Consider the following 20,152-nt stretch of genomic DNA (forward strand, 5'->3'; position numbering starts at 1 on the left):
CAGGCATGAGCTGCTGTTCTTAGTCCTTCAGCTACTCAGTATAGAGTTAAGCCTGGACAGCAGTGTTCTAATCCTGATGGCAGTGGCAAGTTCATCTGTGTCTGACAGGAGTTTTTATTCGTTTCTTCTGATAGATAACCCCATCCTTATCTAATCCTCTTGGAAATCCACCTTGATTTTATTTTACTTAAGAAGGTATAAGCCGCTGTTGTATTTTGTTGAAAGGCAGCATGGTCACATTGCCAGTTTACAAATAAGCAGCCCCTGCAGGTTTTGCTACAGCTCCTGGGCTGGGACCACTCGTGAACAGGGGCAGCACTTCGGTGACTCTGTGTCACACTGCTTAAGAGGTGTGCTAGGCGAGAGTGACTTCAAAGACAGTCCAGGGTGCTGGGAATATAGGTCAGAGGTAGAGTGCTTACCTCATACGTGTGAGGCCCTGGGTTCAACCCCCAGCAATACACACAACTAGTTTATTACACTGGTGCCTTGGTCAGGCTTAGATCAAATGGCACAGTTTCACAGTCCTCTTGGGAGACTTGCCTGGTCCCTGAGGTCAGAGTGTGTGAATCACAAAGCTCCTGTTGAGCTCTAATTACAAAATACACTTGCATACTGTCCTTTTCTGCTAGGATATAAGCTCCAGATGGACAGCAGGTCTGTCTGTTTTGTTCACATTCACAATGCTTCACATAGCCACTGGCATGAATTGGATACTTACTGGATTAATTTAAAAACTGATGCATGAAAAGTGGGAGGACAGGTTGCCAGGGCCCAGAGCTACTGACACCACTATTCCAAGTGTAATAAAGAACTAATGAGTTGATATTGCCAGCAGTGGGACTTGGAAAATGCTCTGAGGGAATCTATAGACGAACATTTGCTTGAACACTACCAGGCTTATAGATCAAGTGCAGTGATTCCTTCCCTTTTCTCTAGAAAAAAATGAAGACTTGCCTACTAGAGGGAAGAAAAGAGAAAGAAGAAACAAAAGGACTTTCTTAGTGATTAGCCCAGTTATATGATAACCACTGTGGGTATAATATTTATGTAAAGCAGGCCTGATGAATCCCTGAATAACTGCCAACCATGAGTGTGATAATGGCCAGTTGCTGTGTGTGTACTCAGTAGTGTGTCTGTGTAACGAATGAGACTGAGATGGCAGAGATTCAAGTGAGCAAGTACTGGAGTCAGTCTATCCCAGTTACATCTGAAGAAGGAAGGAGAAAGGTGTGCCCGGAGGGGAAGTTCCAAACTGTACTCATTCCAAGCAACCTTCAGTCTGAGTGTGTCCGTGCAGCTTTAGTTTGAAATGGTTGTAGTCCTAGCTATCACAGCTATTGCCACTGCTTCAACTGTTATTTTTTTCTGTGGAGTACATTGTCCTTCTACCAGAAGACAAGTACATGGGTACACAGGAACCAATGAGGGAAATGCTTGTAGTTAATATAGTAGATACAGAGTTGACTGGGATGTCTTACCCCGCTAATCCCACAGATGGGAGACTGGGACAGGGGTATCACTATGAGCTACTAGTGTGCTTGAGGTCAGCCCAGGGTACAGAGCAAGACAGTTTCAAAAGAAAATAAATGACAGCAGGTCAGGTTCTGAGGATGGAGCAATAAGCTTGGATGATGCAATGTCTAGTGGTCTTAAAAGCTGTAAACAGGGGCTTACATTGACACAGGAGATAAATGTACTGGTTGGGGGGGGGAAAGCAAAGCAGAAAAAAAACCTTTTGCATACAAATATAGTAATTGCATTCAGGTTGCTGTAGATCAGAGGTCAATAAACATGTTTCATAAAGGATCAGTAATAAAGTGTTGAGGCTTAAGAGTTTGGATCCTAAAGCCTCTCACAGCTGCTCAAGTCTGCCATTATATTATGAGAGCAGCCATAGGCAGCACATTCACACTGCAAATGGCTGTCCTCTGGATACAGATGAACAACTGTAAATTGGACCCAGTTTTAGTCTTTTGTCCTAGCCAGCCCTTCTACATGGAAGGAAATGTGTCACCATTGCCTGCCAGCCCCACTGCTGTCCTGTTTGGGTGGCCCTCTCTGAAGCTGTGCTTTCTGTGTGGCGGAACACTTGGTGCTTCTGTCTCCTTCACATCTTGACACTGAGGGCACATTCTTTGCTCCATCTGGTTTTGCTCATGTTTTGCTGCTGGGAGTTTTGATAACATCGCTAGTGGTCACTTCAAGGATTCTTCTCTGAGTGTTTCTCTGCTGCTTGCTTTAAACACTCAGGTTCTTGAAAATTGCTCTGAAGTGTTTCTCCCCAGCTGAATTTTAGTAATAATTTGAACACGTTTCACATATGTCAGAGTGTGCAGTAATGTAGCTTAAAAGGGTAAGAATAACATTTTAATTACATTATTAATAAAATTAGATCTTAGGAAACCTTATTTTTCAAGTAAACATTTCAAATGAAAAAGGGGTACAAGACTAAAATATGTTTGCTTTCTAGGGGTATTGAATGGACGAGCTTGACCAGTTTCCTTTCTTTTGCTGCTTCAACCCCAAACAACATGGGATTAGTGAGAAATGAACTTCAGCTGGTTGATCTCCCAACAGGTCTGTGTGTTGGCTTCCTGAAAGATAGGGTGGTATATCATGCTGATGGAGACAGTGTTTGCATAGAATGTGCTGAGAGCATTCTCTCACCTTGGTGTGTGTCCTTACATCCTGTTTCTGTGGCCACTCCTTGGTTCTGTAGTAATTGCCCTAGAAAAGCCACAGCATTGTTTCTATGTACATAATACTAATGTAACACAAGGTAAGTAGAAAATGGTTAGTCTGAACTCACAGGTGTGTAACAAAAGGTGGGACCCAGTCTTCTACTGCACTCAGTGCTTTATGTATGACAGCTTGCATGCAGAGGTCAGAGGACAACTTGCGGGAGTCAGTTCTTTTTAACCATGATAGCTCCTAGGATTGGCCTCACTAGCAAGTGATTTTACCCACTGAGCCACTTCACTGGCCCTCTAAAATATCAATTTTTAAGCCATCTCTGTAGGTTCTCTTCTTAAAGTTTGGAAACCACTATAGGACGCCTTCAAATTTTTTATAGGTTAGTGATGATTTGTAAATGTTCAAATTGAAAACTTTGATAGCTACAGGCTGATTGGATTAGGGAAAATTGAATATAGGAAGTTTTTGCAATAGAAAACATTTCCAGGGCTAGGGGTGTAGCCCCATTCATACAGTGCTTGCCTAGCATGAAGGAGCCCTAAGTTCTATTTCCAGCACCATATAACCAGGAGTGACCCCAGCACTCAGGAGGAGGAAGGCACATTATCCTCAGCTACATGAGTTCAAGGCCAGCCTAGGACAGGTGAGTCCAGTCTCATAATTTTAAAGAAGTATTTCTTAATCTGGGAGATGGCTCATCAGGTAACCCTCACAGCAGAGGGAGAGAACTGCCACCACAGTGTCTTTTTGTCATCCGCCTGTGCACACTCACAAACCCACATACTCAGTAAATAACTAACTGTGATAGAAAGAAGGCATTCCAGTAAAGTAACATATTCAGGGTTATTTACAATGTGTAACCCAGTGATTTTAAGGAATAAAGAACTTTAAACTGTGATAGCACATGAGTTTTAAATTCATTGATTTCAAATAACTGAGTTTCTTCAAAATAATAGAGTAGCTGGGTGTGGTGGCCAGATCTCATTGAGTTCCAGGCTAGCCAGAGCTACATGGTAATACCCTGTTTCAAAAAACAAAGAAGGAAACAATTATAAAATCAAAAAATACAGACGATTTTAAATAATAATGATGTGTAGGTATATACAGTTGGTGTTAACTTAAAGAATCACCCATGCCCATATTCCATTGCTGCTGTAGTGTCAGGAAGTGACCTGTCTGGGCTCCTGCTTTGCTAGCACACTAGCTCTGACTTTATCTCAAGCAATATCAAATCCCACAGTTTGAACAAGACTAGTATTAGTCATATACTTTATTAAAAAAAAATCCCTGTGTTCTTCAGCAGAACTCTTGGCTAATTTAGAATCGGTTGTTACAGATTTCTCTTGTCTGTAATACAGTTACTAATTTCCTGAAGAGGGACATGTGAACATTCAGGTTGTATGTTTTTGTAGCTGGATGCTCTAGAGCAGTGGTTCTCAACCTTCCTAATGCTGTGACCCTTTAATATGGTACTTCATGTTGTGGTGACCCCCAACCATAAAATTATTTCATGAATACCTCATAACTGTAATTTCACTACTGTCATGAATTATAATGTAAATATTTATGTTTTCCAGTGGTCTTTAGGGGGCCCCTGTGAAAGGGACATTCAACCTTTTTGGGGTGTCATGACCCACAGGTTAGGAAATGCTGCTCTAGAGGTTAGCAGACTGCAGATTCTACAAAGGTCCATTTGGGGAGTATAGATTGATTGCACTAGCTTCCTGCAGGAGCAGGGGCATGTAGGTATGTTCACTTGTTTTCCACCTGTTACATTCTTTCTGTAATTTGATGTAAATAAAAGTCTCACAAGAAGATATTAGAATATATTTGTTCAGATAAAGTTAGAATTTATTTTTATTTATGAAAACTGGTGTCTTTTTGGCACTTAACTAATACAGTGTATAGTTATAACTCCCAATTTCACTTAGATATTTTGGTAGGAATATGCTCAGACATTTCATCTAATACTTTGCACATAAGATAAGAAATCTTAAATATATATTACAAGAGTTTTTTCTTTATCCCAACTAATTGGCACATGAACACACGGGTGTGTTTTCTATGACTTTAAGTGCACAGTGATTGCTGGCAGTTCATAGATGCCCTAAACTTTTAGGCATCAGTATCTCTAAGTTTCTAAAATTGAATTACTCAATTTAAGAAACTATATAACACTAAAATATCTTTTTATATAAAATAAGTATTTGAACGTAAATAATATATTTTTGTTTCCCTTTTCACGTTTTAAGAACATTTTAAAATTTAGCTATTAGAGCAGGCTTTGAAGCAAAGGGACTAATAGACAGGAGGCAGAGGATGTGACTGTGTGGCCAACCATATCAGGCGGTACAACTTCTTGTTTTCATGTGGTGTGTGCTCTTCATCTTTTCATTTTCCCATTAAAGGGAGAAGCACTGCTTTCCGTGGCGATCGAGGCAATGACGAATCACCCATTGAAATGATCAAAGTATCTCATTTGAAGTAAGTGTCAACCTACACTATCTACGATTTTCTCCATATGGCATACCACAATTGTTTTTTAACTTTTAAGAAAGTAGGGATATGTTAATATTTCTAGAGCTTGTTGGTGATAGCAAATAGTTATGTGTGGCCATATCAAAAGCATATTTGACTGTAGATGTGGAGACAGCCTTGAAATGCTCTTTCCTTCTGCTCCCCCCCCCCCCCGCTTTGTTTTCATCAGTCCTACGGTGTGTAGGACCAAAAATTCAAAAGACTATTGGAAATAAAATGAACCTAAATTGTACACAGAGAAAATGAGATCTTTCACAATAATCCCATGCTCAAAAGGGCACAAGGCTTAGAAGACAACAGTCTTTATCAGGAAAAACACACTTTGTCAATTCATAAAACTGGCTGTGCTGGCTACTCTTATGTCAATTTGACCCAAGCTAGAGTCATCTAAAAAAGAGAATCTCAGTTGAGACAATGCTTCCATAAGATCCAGCTGTAAAGCATTTTCTTAATTAGTGATTGAAGCAGAGGACCCAACCCATTGTGTCATCCCTGGGCTGGTGGTCCTGAGTTCTATAAGAAAGCAGGCTAAGCAAGCCATGGGAGCAGGCTAGTAAGCAGCATCCTCCATAGCCTCTGCATCAGCTCCTTTCTCCTGGTTCCTGCTGAGTTTCTGCCCTGACTTCCTTTAGTGATAAGCAGTGATTTGAAAATGTAAGCCAAATAAATCCTTTCCTCCCCATCTTGGTTTTTGGCCATGGCATTTTGTTGTAGCAATAGAAATTCTAATTAAGACAGCTGGCTTTATTAATCTCATGACATAAAAATTCACCTTAGTCATTTCATTTTGGAAAACAGTGAAAATTGATAGCAATGTATTTTGGGATTTCTGTGTGAATTTTAGAACAAGCTTGTCGTGTTTACCCAAAACACCTTCCTGGGGTTTTGATCTATGTATCAGAGGGGGAAGAATGGAATCTTAACAAATTTTTAAATTCATGAATTTATACCACCCATTTAGCTTTTCTTTGTCCAGGAATATTATGTACTTTTCAATATGGTATTACATGCAGTATTGTACATGATTCAATATGTAAATCTTATGTTATATTCAATGTTTTATATCTTTAATGATGCTGTTATAATGGATTTTTAAGTCTGAATTTCCAATTATTATATACTGAACTACAATTAAGTTTTGGATGGTTACCTTAAATCTTGTGATCATGCTAAGCTCAGTCATTAATTCTAGTAATATTTTTGTTGATTCCTTAGAAGACTATGTGTAGGCAGACTTGGATGTTAATAAAGACACTTCTGATCTTTTTCATCTCTAGGCCTTTTGTTTTGTTGTTGTTGCACTGAGTAGGGCTGCTAGTAAATATTGAATGCAAATGGTGAGAGCACCAGCATCTTAAGCCCTGGCCCTTTAACATAAGCATTCCCTACTACATGACACCATTTTAACATGGACTAAACTTTCTGATATGTATATTTTCGCTTTACTTCATGTCCTACTATCTTAGCATTCCCATAGAATATTTACATCTTTGGGGTTTTTTTTTTTTTTTTCTGTTATTTTTCTAGTTCTGTGGTAGTCAGAGAGCACAATTTTATGTTATTTCAGACTTCTAGATTTAATGGCTTGGTATCTATACTGTCCCTGAGACTTGAAAAACTGTGTTATTACAGTATTCTGTGAGTTGGGTTCTCCATGGTTACTCAAGTTTGCTGTGTTCATGCTGGTTTTCTGTTGCAGTCATTCTGTGTAGTATCGAATTCTTAGTGCCTAGTTCCTGTGTTAGTTATGGACTAATTGACTTTCTCTTGAAGACCTCAGGTTCTTGAGGGTATTCTGTGCTCTGTACTCAGGCACACATTTAAGATCATGTTGTTCTGATTAATTATTTTTTATCACTAGGAAGGATCCTTTCTCTTGGGTGTTCTGCATTTGGAAATAAGTCTGATATTGGAACAGCCAGTGCAGTTTTGTTTTGATTAGTATATATATTTGTTTATCCTTATGTATACACCCTGATAAGTCTTCGTGAGCTTGAGTGGTTTTCTTCTAGACAGTGTGTGCTAGGGGCTTATTCCTGTACTTGTCTGCTTAAGGTGTGTACTAAGACCCTCTAGTATCCTATTTACTCAGCTCTCCTATCTTCACCCCCCTCTGCAGAGTCTTTGAAAATACCTCTCAGTGGTAATTTCTCCTTCCCCGAAAGTTACTTTACTATTTCAGTGGAGTTGGCAGTTTCCTGTATTGTATTGCATTCTGATCATTTTCACTGAAACTGCATCCTCTTATGTGGACCAGTTAGTGTTCATCTTATGTGGACCAGTCAGTGGGTATCTTCCCTCTGCCTACTATGACTTCATCTGTGCCTCTGGATTTGTCCAGTTCTGTTTGCACTGACAATCTCAGCTTCTCAGTGATTCACATTTAATATAACTTTGAACATGACTTCTTGTGGGGGTCTGAATGTTATTTTAATTGCCTATGCATGGGACATGCCATCTGATTTTTTTCCCTTGGCTTATTAACTAATTCATAATGTTTTGTTGTTGTAAAGTGGAATCTTTTGATAAATTTTAATTTTTGTTGTTTATTTTAGGCAGTATTTGGCAGTTGTTTTCAAAGATAAACCCCTGGAATTATGGGATATTAGAACTTGCACCCTTCTTAGAGAAATGTCTAAAAGCTTTCCTGCTATAACTGCGTTGGTAAGTCACAGCCTGGCAGCTGATTTTCCTGGCTACAGACCTGTGTGGTAGCTACTTTTCTGAGCTTCAGTTAGCTTCATTTTTGTCATGTATTTTCTTGTTAAAATGTGTTAGCTTTTAGGTATCTTGGGGAACATAATAAATATAGTTATGAAAGAAGATGTTATGAAAGAAAGAAGTTATGAAAGGGCTTTGAATGGTTGTCATAGATATAAAGGTGGCCATGATATCTGCTATTAGCGCTTTTTAAAAGCCATAGAAATAAAACTATTGCTTTATTGACATAAGAAGAGGAAATGGGTCAACACCAGGAAGAATTCAGAAATAAACCCTTGGGTATTTGGAATCCAAATACATAGTACAGCCGTATGCAAATCAAAGAGAATAGTCAGACTGTTTAGTAGTCAGTGTGAGAAAACAGTTTCACCTTTTATTTTTTAAGTTGTCATGCAAGTATACATTGTATGTTAAGCACCCTCTCAACTCTCTCTTTTCTGTACTCACTAGTACTCTGTGTCTATAGACAAAAATTATTCCACTTTAATGGAGGAAAGTAAAAAAGCAAGAGTAAGAAACAGGAGGGTATTAACCACTGATTATATAAATTAGATTTCTATGAATGTGAGAACTGGCCGTGGAAGCATACCCTGAAGTCCCAGGACTGGAGAGACTGAAGTAGGAGGACAGCTCATTTCATACAGCCTGAGCCAGACAGCAGAAGACTGTCTTAGAGATACACATATGTACAATAACTACATGTGAAGAACTTTTATATAACAGGGCTGGAGACATAGCTCAGTGGTTAAGAGCACTCATTGCTTTTCTAGAGGACTGGGGTTCAATCTCCAGCACCCATGTGGTGGCTCGAAACTGTCCACACACACCTATATGATAAACTTTAAAAGGGAACTTTTACATGGGGTGATACTGGGTTAAGCTCATTAGAATAGGTGGAGGTGTAAGGGTAAACATGTAAGTGAGCAACTGTGTGAGCACCTATACCTGAGAGCAGCCTGGGAGACCACAGTTCTATAGTCCTTGTTGGATGGGAATGCACAGGACTGTAGTGGAATTCATTTCATCTTGTTTAAAAGAAAGATGAAAACATGCATGTAGAATTTTGCCATTAAATGACATCCTCACTTGAGACCAAGTTGTGTGCTAATAGAAAGTAGCCCTTCCCAGCTGCTCTAAGCAGGCTTTGATAGAGGGAGCCTGGCATATCTGTCACTTTTGCTACACAGGAGTGGTCGCCATCACACAACCTGAAGAGCCTGAGAAAGAAACAGCTTGCCACCCGGGAGGCTATGGCCCGTCAGACTGTCGTCTCAGATGCAGAGCTGGGTGCTGTGGAGTCGTCTGTGATCAGGTACTGTGTTCTGGCCCCTGTGGGTGTTCTGACAATGACCCTGGCAGACACCATGCAGGTCATCTGTGGTAGGGAGTTAGACTCACTTGTGAACATTCATTCAGTGCAGACCCAGAGGACTGAAGTTGAGCTTTGTTGTCCTTGTGTTCAGTGTTATCAGTAACACACGGTGCTGTTAACCTGTCAGCAGCCATGAGTGTGATCAAGCCAGCACCTTTCTACTCCATGAATGTCAAAAATGCAAATAAACACTGAGGTGGCTAGAGATAGAATCACCATCACAGAAAATGTACTGGGAATCCTGGATTGTTATACTGAACTTCAGAGGTTTACAGATGGTCTTGGAACTCCTGTAAATGCATCTATATGGTGGGTATTAGTGGGTGTCACTCTAGGGGAAAAAAAATGATCTTTTTATTTGTCTTAAAGCTTATTACAGGAGGCAGAAAGTAAGTCTGAACTCAGTCAGAACATCTCCGCTCGGGAGCATTTTGTGTTTACTGACAACGATGGCCAGGTTTATCATCTCACTGTCGAAGGGAACTCTGTTAAGGACAGTGCTCGGATTCCACCAGACGTGAGTGTCATACTCAAGTACATCTCTGTGAGGAGTGTGGTCAGGGATCTTGTTTATCCATATCCAGTGAAGACATAGTTAAGGAAAACATCTTGAGAAAAGCCTAATTTTAAAAATTGTTACTATATGAGGAGAAGTCATCTTTGATTGAACTTGGTCCATATCTCTGCAAAGTAACACAGCCCCGGGATCCTAGATCATATGTACTGTTCCTTCTTGCCACGATGGTGGTCCACAGGAATTATCTCTGTTTGCCTATGAAGCTGAGGGTGGAAAGGGACCTCCCAAGGTTCATGGCTGAGTCATGACAGAGCCATGTTTGGAGCTCAGCCATCTAGCATCAGCAACCATCCTGTTTCCAGTCCATAGATTTTTCAGGAAACATTTGGTTAGTTTAGGATAATTATAATCAGATTGTAAGTTTAGTAGCATTAGTATTTACTCATTTCTAGGTATCATTTATGGCTTTGTAAAATCAACTGTAGTTAATAATTGGCATCAGCATACATCTTACAGATTGCTTTTAATATATGAATTAATAGACTACTAACCAGTACAGATTATAATTAAATAGATGCATGAGGAGGGATTTTACACAATGTGTATTTAATTAAAATTCCCATCTAAGAATAGATGTCCTAACAGAAAGCTGGCTGCCATATTTAAAGTGGCTTAGTAAGGATCCTAACTAGCTGCAATTAAAGTTAAATGGGGCAGAGAGACAGTATCAGTTAGGGTCTCAGTTGCTGTGATGGACACCATAGCTATTTTGTCCCATGTGTCTCAGGTCACATGCTGTCACTGAGGGAAGTCAGGGCAGAAACCGAAGCAGAGGCCATGGAGGAATTTTGCTTATTGACTTGCTTGCCATGACTTGTTCTACCTGCTTTCTTACACAACCTAGGACCACCTGCCCAGGGATGTCATTGCCCACAGTGAGTTGGGCCATACCACATCAGTCATCAGTCGAGAAAATGCCCCTCAGGCCAATCTGCTGGAGCCATGTTCTCAGTTGAGGTCCCTCCTCCCAGATGACCCTTCCTGTGTAAAGTTGACATAACTCGGTAGCTGACTTCTCCTCCAGTGAGTGAGTCAAAAGAGCCAGGATATATGCTCTACATCCAGAAGTTACACCCTGTCAATTTTGCAGTCTACTGTTGATCCTTGAATCAGTCCTGCTTATTGTGGGAAGTAATTACCAAGGCCCCTTGAATGGGTGGAGTTCTTTAGAGACTAGCTACCAAGTCTTCCCTATGCACAAGCAGAGAATTGAAGGCATTCCCCTAAAACCATTATTATGAAATTGAAGTTAGCATGAGAATCTTTTCATATAGCATAAATTTGTCCCTTATATAGAAGAATTAAGTTATATCTAGGACTTAATAATGTCTATTTTTAAGTACTCTGAGATTGTCTTACATTTTTAAGATTTTGAAAGAATGGATGTAGTAATATAAATATAGAAAGCTGATGTTTGGTGATTATAATAGGGAAGTTAACTTTAAGGAAAAGCAGTTGTTGCTAATGCTGCTAAAAATTTGGAGAGCCCACTGGGCACTCTCAGCCTCCACATAGCCCCTCTTTTAGAAGCCCAGGAAAGATGGCATCTTGTCTCTTACAGAGTTACCTGTAATTTAATCTCTTCACTTTCCAGTTGCTTCACATTGAGGTTAGGATGTAATGAAGCCTAAGACTCAAAGTGCCAGTCTTTCTGACTAAACCAAAGAAAATGCTTTGGACTTTGGACATGAACATTTGTTTTTTGTTTTTTAATTTGTTACATTAATATTTACAGCTTACATGTGGCAGTCATAGGACAACTTGTAGCAGTCAGTCCTTTCTTTATACCATATAGATCCCAAGTCTCAAACTCTGGTTGTCAGGCTTGGAGACTCTACCATCTAAGCACTGGCCAGCTTTAGTCCTATAAATGCCTTTTCAAGGTAGTCATGCCACGTGGCTTAGAAGGTGTCACCTCTATTTTGTGGGCATTGAACCCTGGGTATAACAACTCTCTTTAATCTCCTGAATTCTTTCAAATTAATGTAAGTCTTCAAAGGAATGACTGTATTAGTAAGCATGAGGCCTTCAGTGAAATTGGTGTGCATTTCAGAGAGCACATTATGTTTAGGGAAGGGATTGATATCTATATACTATGTAAGAATTGGTTTGGGTTTATTATTTTTCTGAAGCTGATTTTCGCCCCCAGGGACTATAATGTAGTGTGTAGGAAAAGGATTTGTTTGTTTCAATCCAATGTTTTCCTTATTGTTCTCTCAAATGTAAAGTACTAAACATTGATTTTGATTTGAAATTTTCACTCAGGACTTTGACCCCCTCAAACTATAAAGTACATAAAATGGTACAAGAAAAGAGAAAAGTTAGCGTATTTTAAATTGTAGGTATATGTAGTCAGTCCTCAGTGGCTTCCTTTATCTTGAAAATTGAAAGAATGTGACAGTGAATGTCTGCTGTTTGTGTGTCTGCCTGGCTTGTGGTCAGCACAGCAGCAGAGTGGTAGCTAGCTCTGCAGAGGGTTTTTAGAGCCACTGGGTACACAGCGGGCCCTCCCTCCACAGCACCTCTCCTGCTCCCCTCAGCACCACAAAGGGGGTGGTCTTCCTTTCTGCACATTGAATTAACACAGCTACACTAGTTTGTGGGCTAATTTAACCTGTAGTATTCTCATGTTCAGATTTCAGAGAAATGGAAGTAAGATCTGAGAACACTGCTTCATATTACAGAGTCTCATGCACTTGATGTATGTTGTTTTTGTTATTAAGTTCATTACAGTATTGATTTTTAATTCCGTTTTTCTTTAGTTCCTGGTGTAGCACCAGAATTTATATAATATTTAGAGAGGCAGTAGGTCATTTTGTCAAGTATTGGCACATCCCTGACCTAGCCATAGAGGCCACTCTGAATGCTTTCATTGTTCTATAAATTCAAAGTGAGTTTTCTTTTAATGAGTGGAGTGAGTGCAGTGAGTAACAACATTGTTTAATACCAACTCGCATGTGTATTTATAGATATATGACTAGCACCAGACTCCAGCAACAATAGGCCCAAGGCACAGAAAGGTTAAATAATCACGCTGCAACCCCATGCTGTCAGGGCAGTCTGATGCAGAGCACTAGTGCTTAGGGCCTCTAGTCCACCCTGTGCCTCTGCTGGTTCTCCCCGCTGCGCTCACCTCTTACAACAGCGTGTCAGCTTCTTTTCTAGTGGACAGACCGCTACACTACACAGAGGGTGATTGAGTTTCCCTTGGAACTGATTTATATAGCCTTTTGTAATGAGATCAATCAGAGTTGGCTCTCTTGACTGCAATTTATTCTTTTCTTCCTGGAATTTTCTTTTTCCTAAAGTATTTCTTCCTGAAAGACATGCCTTCTCTATAGATGTAGTTTGGATAGCAGCGACATCCAGTGTCCATTTGAATGGGCACTTTGAATATCTATTAAATCGAAATACCCTGGATTAGCACAGTTGAAGCTGAATGTAGTGACTCTTTCAGTGTTCAAAGTTTTAAGGGTTGATGGCATTCATACTAAAGTCAATGCTTTCTAAGTAGTGTATTTATTATTTCATTGTGATTATTACAGGGAAATATTTCTGTTCTAATGGTGACTCAGTTTAGAAGTTCATGTGTGGTTTTGTTGTTCTTGCTTCTAGGGTAGCATGGGCAGCATTACCTGCATCGCTTGGAAAGGGGATACCTTAGTGCTTGGAGATATGGATGGAAATTTAAACTTCTGGGATTTGAAAGGCAGAGTATCTAGGTAGGCGCCAAGAGAAATCTTTGTTCAAGTGGAAACTTACAGTTGTAAATCAGACTGATAAACCTGAGTTAAATTGGAGCTTTGAGTCCCTTACTGTCTAAACTTTGGAGGAAGACTGGTCATGAGCCAAGTTCTGGTCAGCACAGTTGACCATGATCTGCAGGCAGCCATGCAGAAGCCCTGGGACCTTGCTCCAGCAGATATTAGTGGGCAGATCTACCTGTCTCGTGTGGCTCCCAAGAATGTAAAGTGGGTCTGCCATCTGCACACCTGATCAGAAATAGTGGGCACACTGGCAGGGTTGCATTTCATATCATGTTTCTGTTTTTGTTTCTTTGTCCTCAGAGGAATACCCACACATAGAAGTTGGGTGAGGAAGATTCGTTTTGCCCCTGGCAAAGGAAACCAGAAGCTAATAGCAATGTATAATGACGGCGCTGAAGTGTGGGACACTAAGGAGGTAGGCCCAGCTGTGCGGCCTGACTGTGAAGCCAAGGAAGCTGTTAGCAAGGGTCCTGGTTCTGTTGTCCACTTTTTCTGAAAATGGAATCTTCAGTAATAATCTTCAGTCTTCTTAAAAGAGATTATTTGTTAGAGAATTTTGCTCTCACAGTATTTTTTTGTTGTAAGCGAGACAGCATGGCGGATTGATTGATTGATTGATTGATTGATATTTTAGTGTCATCTCTGTGACTGAGACCTGTGGAATGCAGGCTGCATGTGGGAGATGGGCTGCCAGAGGCTCTTCATTTACAGACACACAGTCTCTTGACCATTTAATCCAGAAATGTCAACAACTTCATTTCCCGTCAATCATGTTACAGGTTCAGATGGTGAGCAGTTTAAGAAGTGGAAGAAACGTGACCTTTCGGATTTTGGATGTGGACTGGTGCACATCAGATAAGGTGATCTTGGCATCTGATGACGGGTGCATCAGAGTCCTGGAGATGTCGATGAAATCTACGTGTTTTAGAATGGATGAGCAGGAGTTGACAGGTAAGGCACACTCCTGAAAGGGTGCTTGGCTGCCACAGGCTATGGCCATCTAGACAGAGGACAATTGCTTCATTCATTTCTAAGAACTCTTGGGAAAACATGAATCTAATGACTTTTCAGTAATAAGCCTTGCGTGTTCTGCATTGTGTATCAATGCAGATCCACTTTGGTGAGTGGTTCTGTGTACCATTCTATTTGAGTCCTGTCTGTGACTCGTTATGTGACCAACCATAGCTAAGCTAGGTGATTGCACTATCTTGCTGCTTTCTTGTGTGGTTTTTCTGAGTTTGTTCTTTTACACAAATTAAAAATATAGTAAAAATTGAAACAAAACAAAAACTGCATGCATGACTTGTTGTTCCCAAAGAAAAAATAAGGTCACAAGCATATCCATCCAGCTGTTTAAAAGGCAGCCTTTGTCTTTTGGAGTGGGATCACCTTTAGAATGCACTTTCAGAAGGCAACAGTGGTTCTGGTCCTAACTAGGGTAGATCAGGGACTTCCAGCTCTAAGTACCCTCTTGGTACATTCACCATGCACACACCTGGCCATCTACTTTGTAAAAAAAATTCTTAGAGCCTTGGTTATTCATTAACTGACTCAACTCAGAATTGCCAGTGCTTTGTAGATTTGATTACTATTTGGCACTGGGAAGACTGAGGCTATATGAATCTGACCTCTTGCTCTTGGTACTAGCTGGGACGCTTGTAACTTACATGTGCTGGGCATTGTTTCTTGTCACTCTCTGACCTCTGCCCACTCTACTGGGGCACTAGCTCTTCTTTCTTTGTGGCTGTGACTACCACAGGTAAAGGAGAAGCCACTTATCACATTCCCGTACTTGATCTGATCTTGAGTCATTTGTCAGCTCTGCAGAGGGGTCAAGACCTCCTCACCAAGGGAGACAAGCAGAAGCAAACACTTTAAACCTGAATTACCAAGGAAACTGAGGGAATCACAAGGGTGATGTTTAAAAAGCAAAACAAAACAAAAACAAAAACAAAAAAATAAAGAAACACAGTTGCTAGTTCTAGGCTAAAACATAGGTAATCAAAATCTAAGTATTTAGGAACTTTATTTTACTTTTGATTTAAAATTTGAATCTAAAAATCTCTATGTCTCTTTAATGTGTTCTCAACTAAGCTGACTACAGAATTGGAGTCTATCCTACTAACTGTATACTGTGCTTAAACATCTGGCTGGGAACTAGGGTTTACATCATCATACTTAAAGTTTTACTAATATTAGAAAGAAAAATACTAAGCTTGTTCAGTCTCTAGTGGTATAGCCTCAACCAGAAAAGTGGAATTTTAACTTACTAACAGGAAGGGTCACTGCTGGGCAGTGAAGGAACAAAAGAAGGAGCCTTTTTTGGGCTCCAAACTTGTTTGTCTACCCCACCACGCCCCAACCCTCCACCCCCACCCCCACCACCCCACCCTAAGGGTTGACTCCAGAGCCTCAGCCTTTTACTAAGCATGCACACTATTGTATTCCTAGCTCCCAGACTCTAGGTTTTTTAAAAAGAATATAATTATCAAGATATCTAGGGAGTAGTTAGGAACTTTGAATATGGATAGTATTTTAGGTGCTTTTATAGAATCAGCATTAAAACTCTCAGGTGTGGAAACATAGTAGTAGAAACATTTCTCACCTCATCTGACTCTCAAGTTGAAAAGCCTGTGCATATTATTCATCACCAGTTTAATTTTTGACACATAGTACCATGTTTGCTAAAGCAGCATTACTTCATAGAAGCATAATGAGTCATATGGTTTGCTTTAAATTTTCTAGAAATAACACCTTAAGAACTAAAAAAAAAGAGGTACGCTTGATTTTAATGAAGACTTTATTTAACTTAAGTATTAAAAAGTATCATTTTAAGTATAGTCTTTATTAATAATTACTAATGACATTTTTGCCTTTTTTAAGCACTAAGTCTTCAAGATCTTGTTGTATTTTATCTGTATAGCTAAGCAAGTTGGGATAGCTGTAATTCAGAGAACAAATTTTTAGCAGAAATATTTTAGCCCTGTTTAGATTTTATATCATTTCATGTGAGCAACAGTAGCTATGTATTTGAGTCACTCCAGATCTACATAGAAGTTACATAATCACTGAGTCAAGTATTGGGATTTATTAAATTGTTCATTTTCTTCATGCTATCCATCTTTCGGGTACTCAGTAACTATGTATGTGACTACTAGGTGTCTTTCATATTAGATGGCACAGTTTGTCATACATTTGGACCATTTGAACTCATTGTGTCTGTTCAAGGAAGGCGCCACAGGATCTGGAAGAGACTGGGTAGTGAAAGCCAGTGGGCCCCTGGGTAGTGGGTCAGAGGTGAGGAGTCCAGTTGAGGGAGATGGTGTGTGTAGCTGCTAGGTGATAGAACCATTGGTCCTCTATCTTTCCACTGGAATGTGTTGAAAATAGCCAGCTTTTACTTGTTTTGTAGTGTCCAGATAAGCAACTACTTCATGTTGGGGGCTGGGGATGAAGGTCATGCCTATAGGAAATTATCCCTGTGTGCAAAAGACTTCACAAAGAACTCATGGGTCCCCCAGTCCCTTCAGCAACCAATTCCTGATGGATGGCTGGACCATGTTAGTTTAATAGTCTCAGAAAAACAGATCTGGTGTTTCAAACAATGGAAATAAATGTAGTTGTTTTTAATATTTTTTTTTAAATGAGCTTTATCGGTATGTTTTGAGTTGCTACATTGAGTCTTTTATTCAGTAGTATAGAGCTTTGTGCCATTCCAGATATTTAAACTTTAAAAAGGAGAAAGACAATGTACTAATCAAACTTGAGTGCAAGAATCTTTGTTCTGGAATAGAGTCCCAGTTGCACCAAATGTAGACATTGGTCTCTTCTGACTGCCCTGTAAATGGCCTGTAGCTGAGGCTTTGTTGAGGTATAAAAATTCATTTTATTGAGAAGCACTCCTTTGCTGTCTAGAGCCTGTGTGGTGCCCATACCTCCTTGTTCCAAGGGCCTCCCTTGCCTTGAAAGCCTTCTTACTACACCAGCCTTGGAATGGGCAATATACTTTGGACATTTCTCACATGTAAGTTATTTCATTTTTATTTTCTGTGCATGGTTTACTCGGGGTTGCAGGACACCTGTGAAAATTAGCTCTGGTATACAGTCCAGAGCTTAAAAGGAATGAAGCCTTAACACCAATCCAGGCCAAAACATAAACACTACCTAGATTCCTGTTCTGTGTGCTTTTACCACTGTGGGGACTTGGAAGAAGAGTGGTCAGTGAGGAGAACAGCTGCAGGTGCATAGGATGCTCACTCTCAGGACTGGGTGCATCAGGATGGGGGGGAAAAGATGACTGTGAAAAGAACCAAGAGATGCTACAGGTTTGGGGCCAGGCTTAATTCTTTATAGCAGGATCAGAAGTGTGTTTACAAATCAGTGTCTACCTCACTGGGAAAAACAAAACAAACAAACAAAAAAAAAACAAATTAGCAATTATTTACTACAATTTACTGAACTTTACAGTATGTGGATGTGGATGGCACAGGTTGGTGTGGGAAGGATGAGGGTTTTGCTGTTGCTGTTTTTAAGGCAATATGTATCTGTTGCCTAAGCATTGCCTACTTAGAGAAACAAATGGCCATTCTACAGGGCAGAGGGAACAAATCGCTTTAGTCATTCTTCACTGTAGGTTCTTTATTAAAAGGAATCTAAACGTGATAGTTCTTAGAACCAGAAACCAATTTTTTACTCTTTTGGAAACCTGAGGTTTCTTTATTCATTTCCTTGTTTCTATTCAGTAAGAAAAAGAAAGACAAGCCATAAAAAATGGTTGGTGAGTCCCAGGTACATTGTTACTACTTTGACCTATAGCCAAGTTTTTAACCAGAGGTTATAAAAATGTTATTTCTATATTAATACAATGTTTTTCAGTAAAGAAATACATAGTAATAAATGCAGAGACAGAATGATTCAAACTTTTTTTCTATACAGTGATTATCCAGAAAATGAAGAAATAAAGACTCTCCTTCAAGAACAGTTGAATGCATTGTCTAAGTAAGCACTCTGTATTTCATAGAAGAACACAGGAAAGTAACACACATTAATTTGATTTTTAAAACCAAAACAGTTGTTTTCCTAAGTGTTAATGGTTCACAGAGAGACTGTTGACATAGCTTTGCTGGAAGGACTAACTTAGTAATTACAGGGACAGAGTATCGGTCTCCACCCAGTTCCCAGCTCTCCAACTGCTGTGCTCTGTTAGGACCAGGAGTTCTGTGTAGTGAGGCTCCATCATGAGTGCCTCATGGAGCTGTGTTAGAGAGCGCACAGGTGACTCTAAGACAACCTTAGACTCACAGCCAGGTGCTGTGAGTACACAGTTCTGGCTAAGAAACTGGTGTTTCTTAGAGCCGTGAGCATTTAAAAATAAATACTGAGAATTATTTTGCAAAGGGGGGGAGAAAATAGGGGTCCACCTGAAGTGTTTGGTAAAATAGAACATGTTTTTGCAATCTAGATTCTGCCATATAGTATAATCCTTAACAAGTTAATAATACTTGGTTAATGGCAATTTCAAAATAATTACCTGTCTTTAGTTTCCTAAGATTGACACTTTAAGAATACTGTCAAGAATACTGTCGACAGTGACATCCTTGTCCTTGCAGTCAAGTAAACTATTGCCAAGACTGCAAAGCAGAGTCCTGGCTCTAGTGCTCAAGATGGTTGGCAGCATCCTTCCACTTGTGTAAATTGGGAGCCAAGACAAAGTAACTGCTCTTAGAAATCCTGAACATCTGTTGATACATCTCTTTGCTTTTTGTTCCATTGGAAATGTTTGTGCTACCTCTGTCTGGGTTCCTGTCTGCAGTGACATAAAGAAACTCCTGCTTGATCCTGAATTCTCTCTCTTGCAGAGGTGCCTGCTTGTTTCCAGGTAATGTTCTCTGACATGTATAAGAAACAATTCAGAGTAACTTACTTCTCTTATTGAGGCACTGTAAAAGTTATACCAAACTCTGACGTGTTTTAAAATCTAAGCTCCTCCTTTAGATTTGACTTACAATCCATTTTAAGAGTGGTGATACAAACTGGAAATCCTTTTACATCTTAAACGAGATCTGGGCTTACTGTGCTGCAAGGACTTTTGCCTATTGTCAGCTTTTAAAATGTCAGCCACAAACAGGGCGTTGGTGGCACACACCTTTAATCCCAGCACTTGGGAGGCAAAGGCAGGCAGATCTCTGTGAGTTCGAGTCCAGCCTGATCTACAGAGATAGTTCCAGGACAGGCTCCAAAGCAATACAGAGAAACCCTGTCTCAAACCAAATAAATAAATAAAACCTGTCAGCTACAAAGTGTGCATTTAAATACCTTTAAAAGCAATTACCTGTACTTTCCTAGTGTTTATGTTTAGCAGAGTCACTTACAATGAAGACATTTCCCTCCCTGTCCCAGAGAACAAGTGGCAGATTATTTTGACACTTTATCCAGAAGCTCTTACTGGGAAGCTGATGCCCAAACATAGAGATACTGGGA

General features: G+C 39.9%; 1 protein-coding gene across 1 annotated transcript in view; it reads left to right on the forward strand.

The window, feature by feature from the left end:
- The window catches only part of Wdr11 (WD repeat domain 11), a 45,598-nt gene that overhangs the window by 20,023 nt on the left and 5,423 nt on the right, over positions 1–20,152 (forward strand). The window contains exons 12-22 of the mRNA XM_051193140.1: positions 2,474–2,580; positions 5,106–5,181; positions 7,791–7,899; positions 9,144–9,268; positions 9,698–9,845; positions 13,521–13,627; positions 13,973–14,087; positions 14,452–14,623; positions 17,588–17,696; positions 18,608–18,670; positions 19,485–19,550. Of these exons, the coding sequence (XP_051049097.1) occupies positions 2,474–2,580; positions 5,106–5,181; positions 7,791–7,899; positions 9,144–9,268; positions 9,698–9,845; positions 13,521–13,627; positions 13,973–14,087; positions 14,452–14,623; positions 17,588–17,696; positions 18,608–18,670; positions 19,485–19,550 (1,197 nt within the window). The remainder of the gene's footprint in view (positions 1–2,473; positions 2,581–5,105; positions 5,182–7,790; positions 7,900–9,143; positions 9,269–9,697; positions 9,846–13,520; positions 13,628–13,972; positions 14,088–14,451; positions 14,624–17,587; positions 17,697–18,607; positions 18,671–19,484; positions 19,551–20,152) is intronic.

Source organism: Phodopus roborovskii, unplaced genomic scaffold (assembly GCF_943737965.1).
Source record: "Phodopus roborovskii unplaced genomic scaffold, PHOROB, whole genome shotgun sequence".
NCBI classification, from domain to species: domain Eukaryota; kingdom Metazoa; phylum Chordata; class Mammalia; order Rodentia; family Cricetidae; genus Phodopus; species Phodopus roborovskii.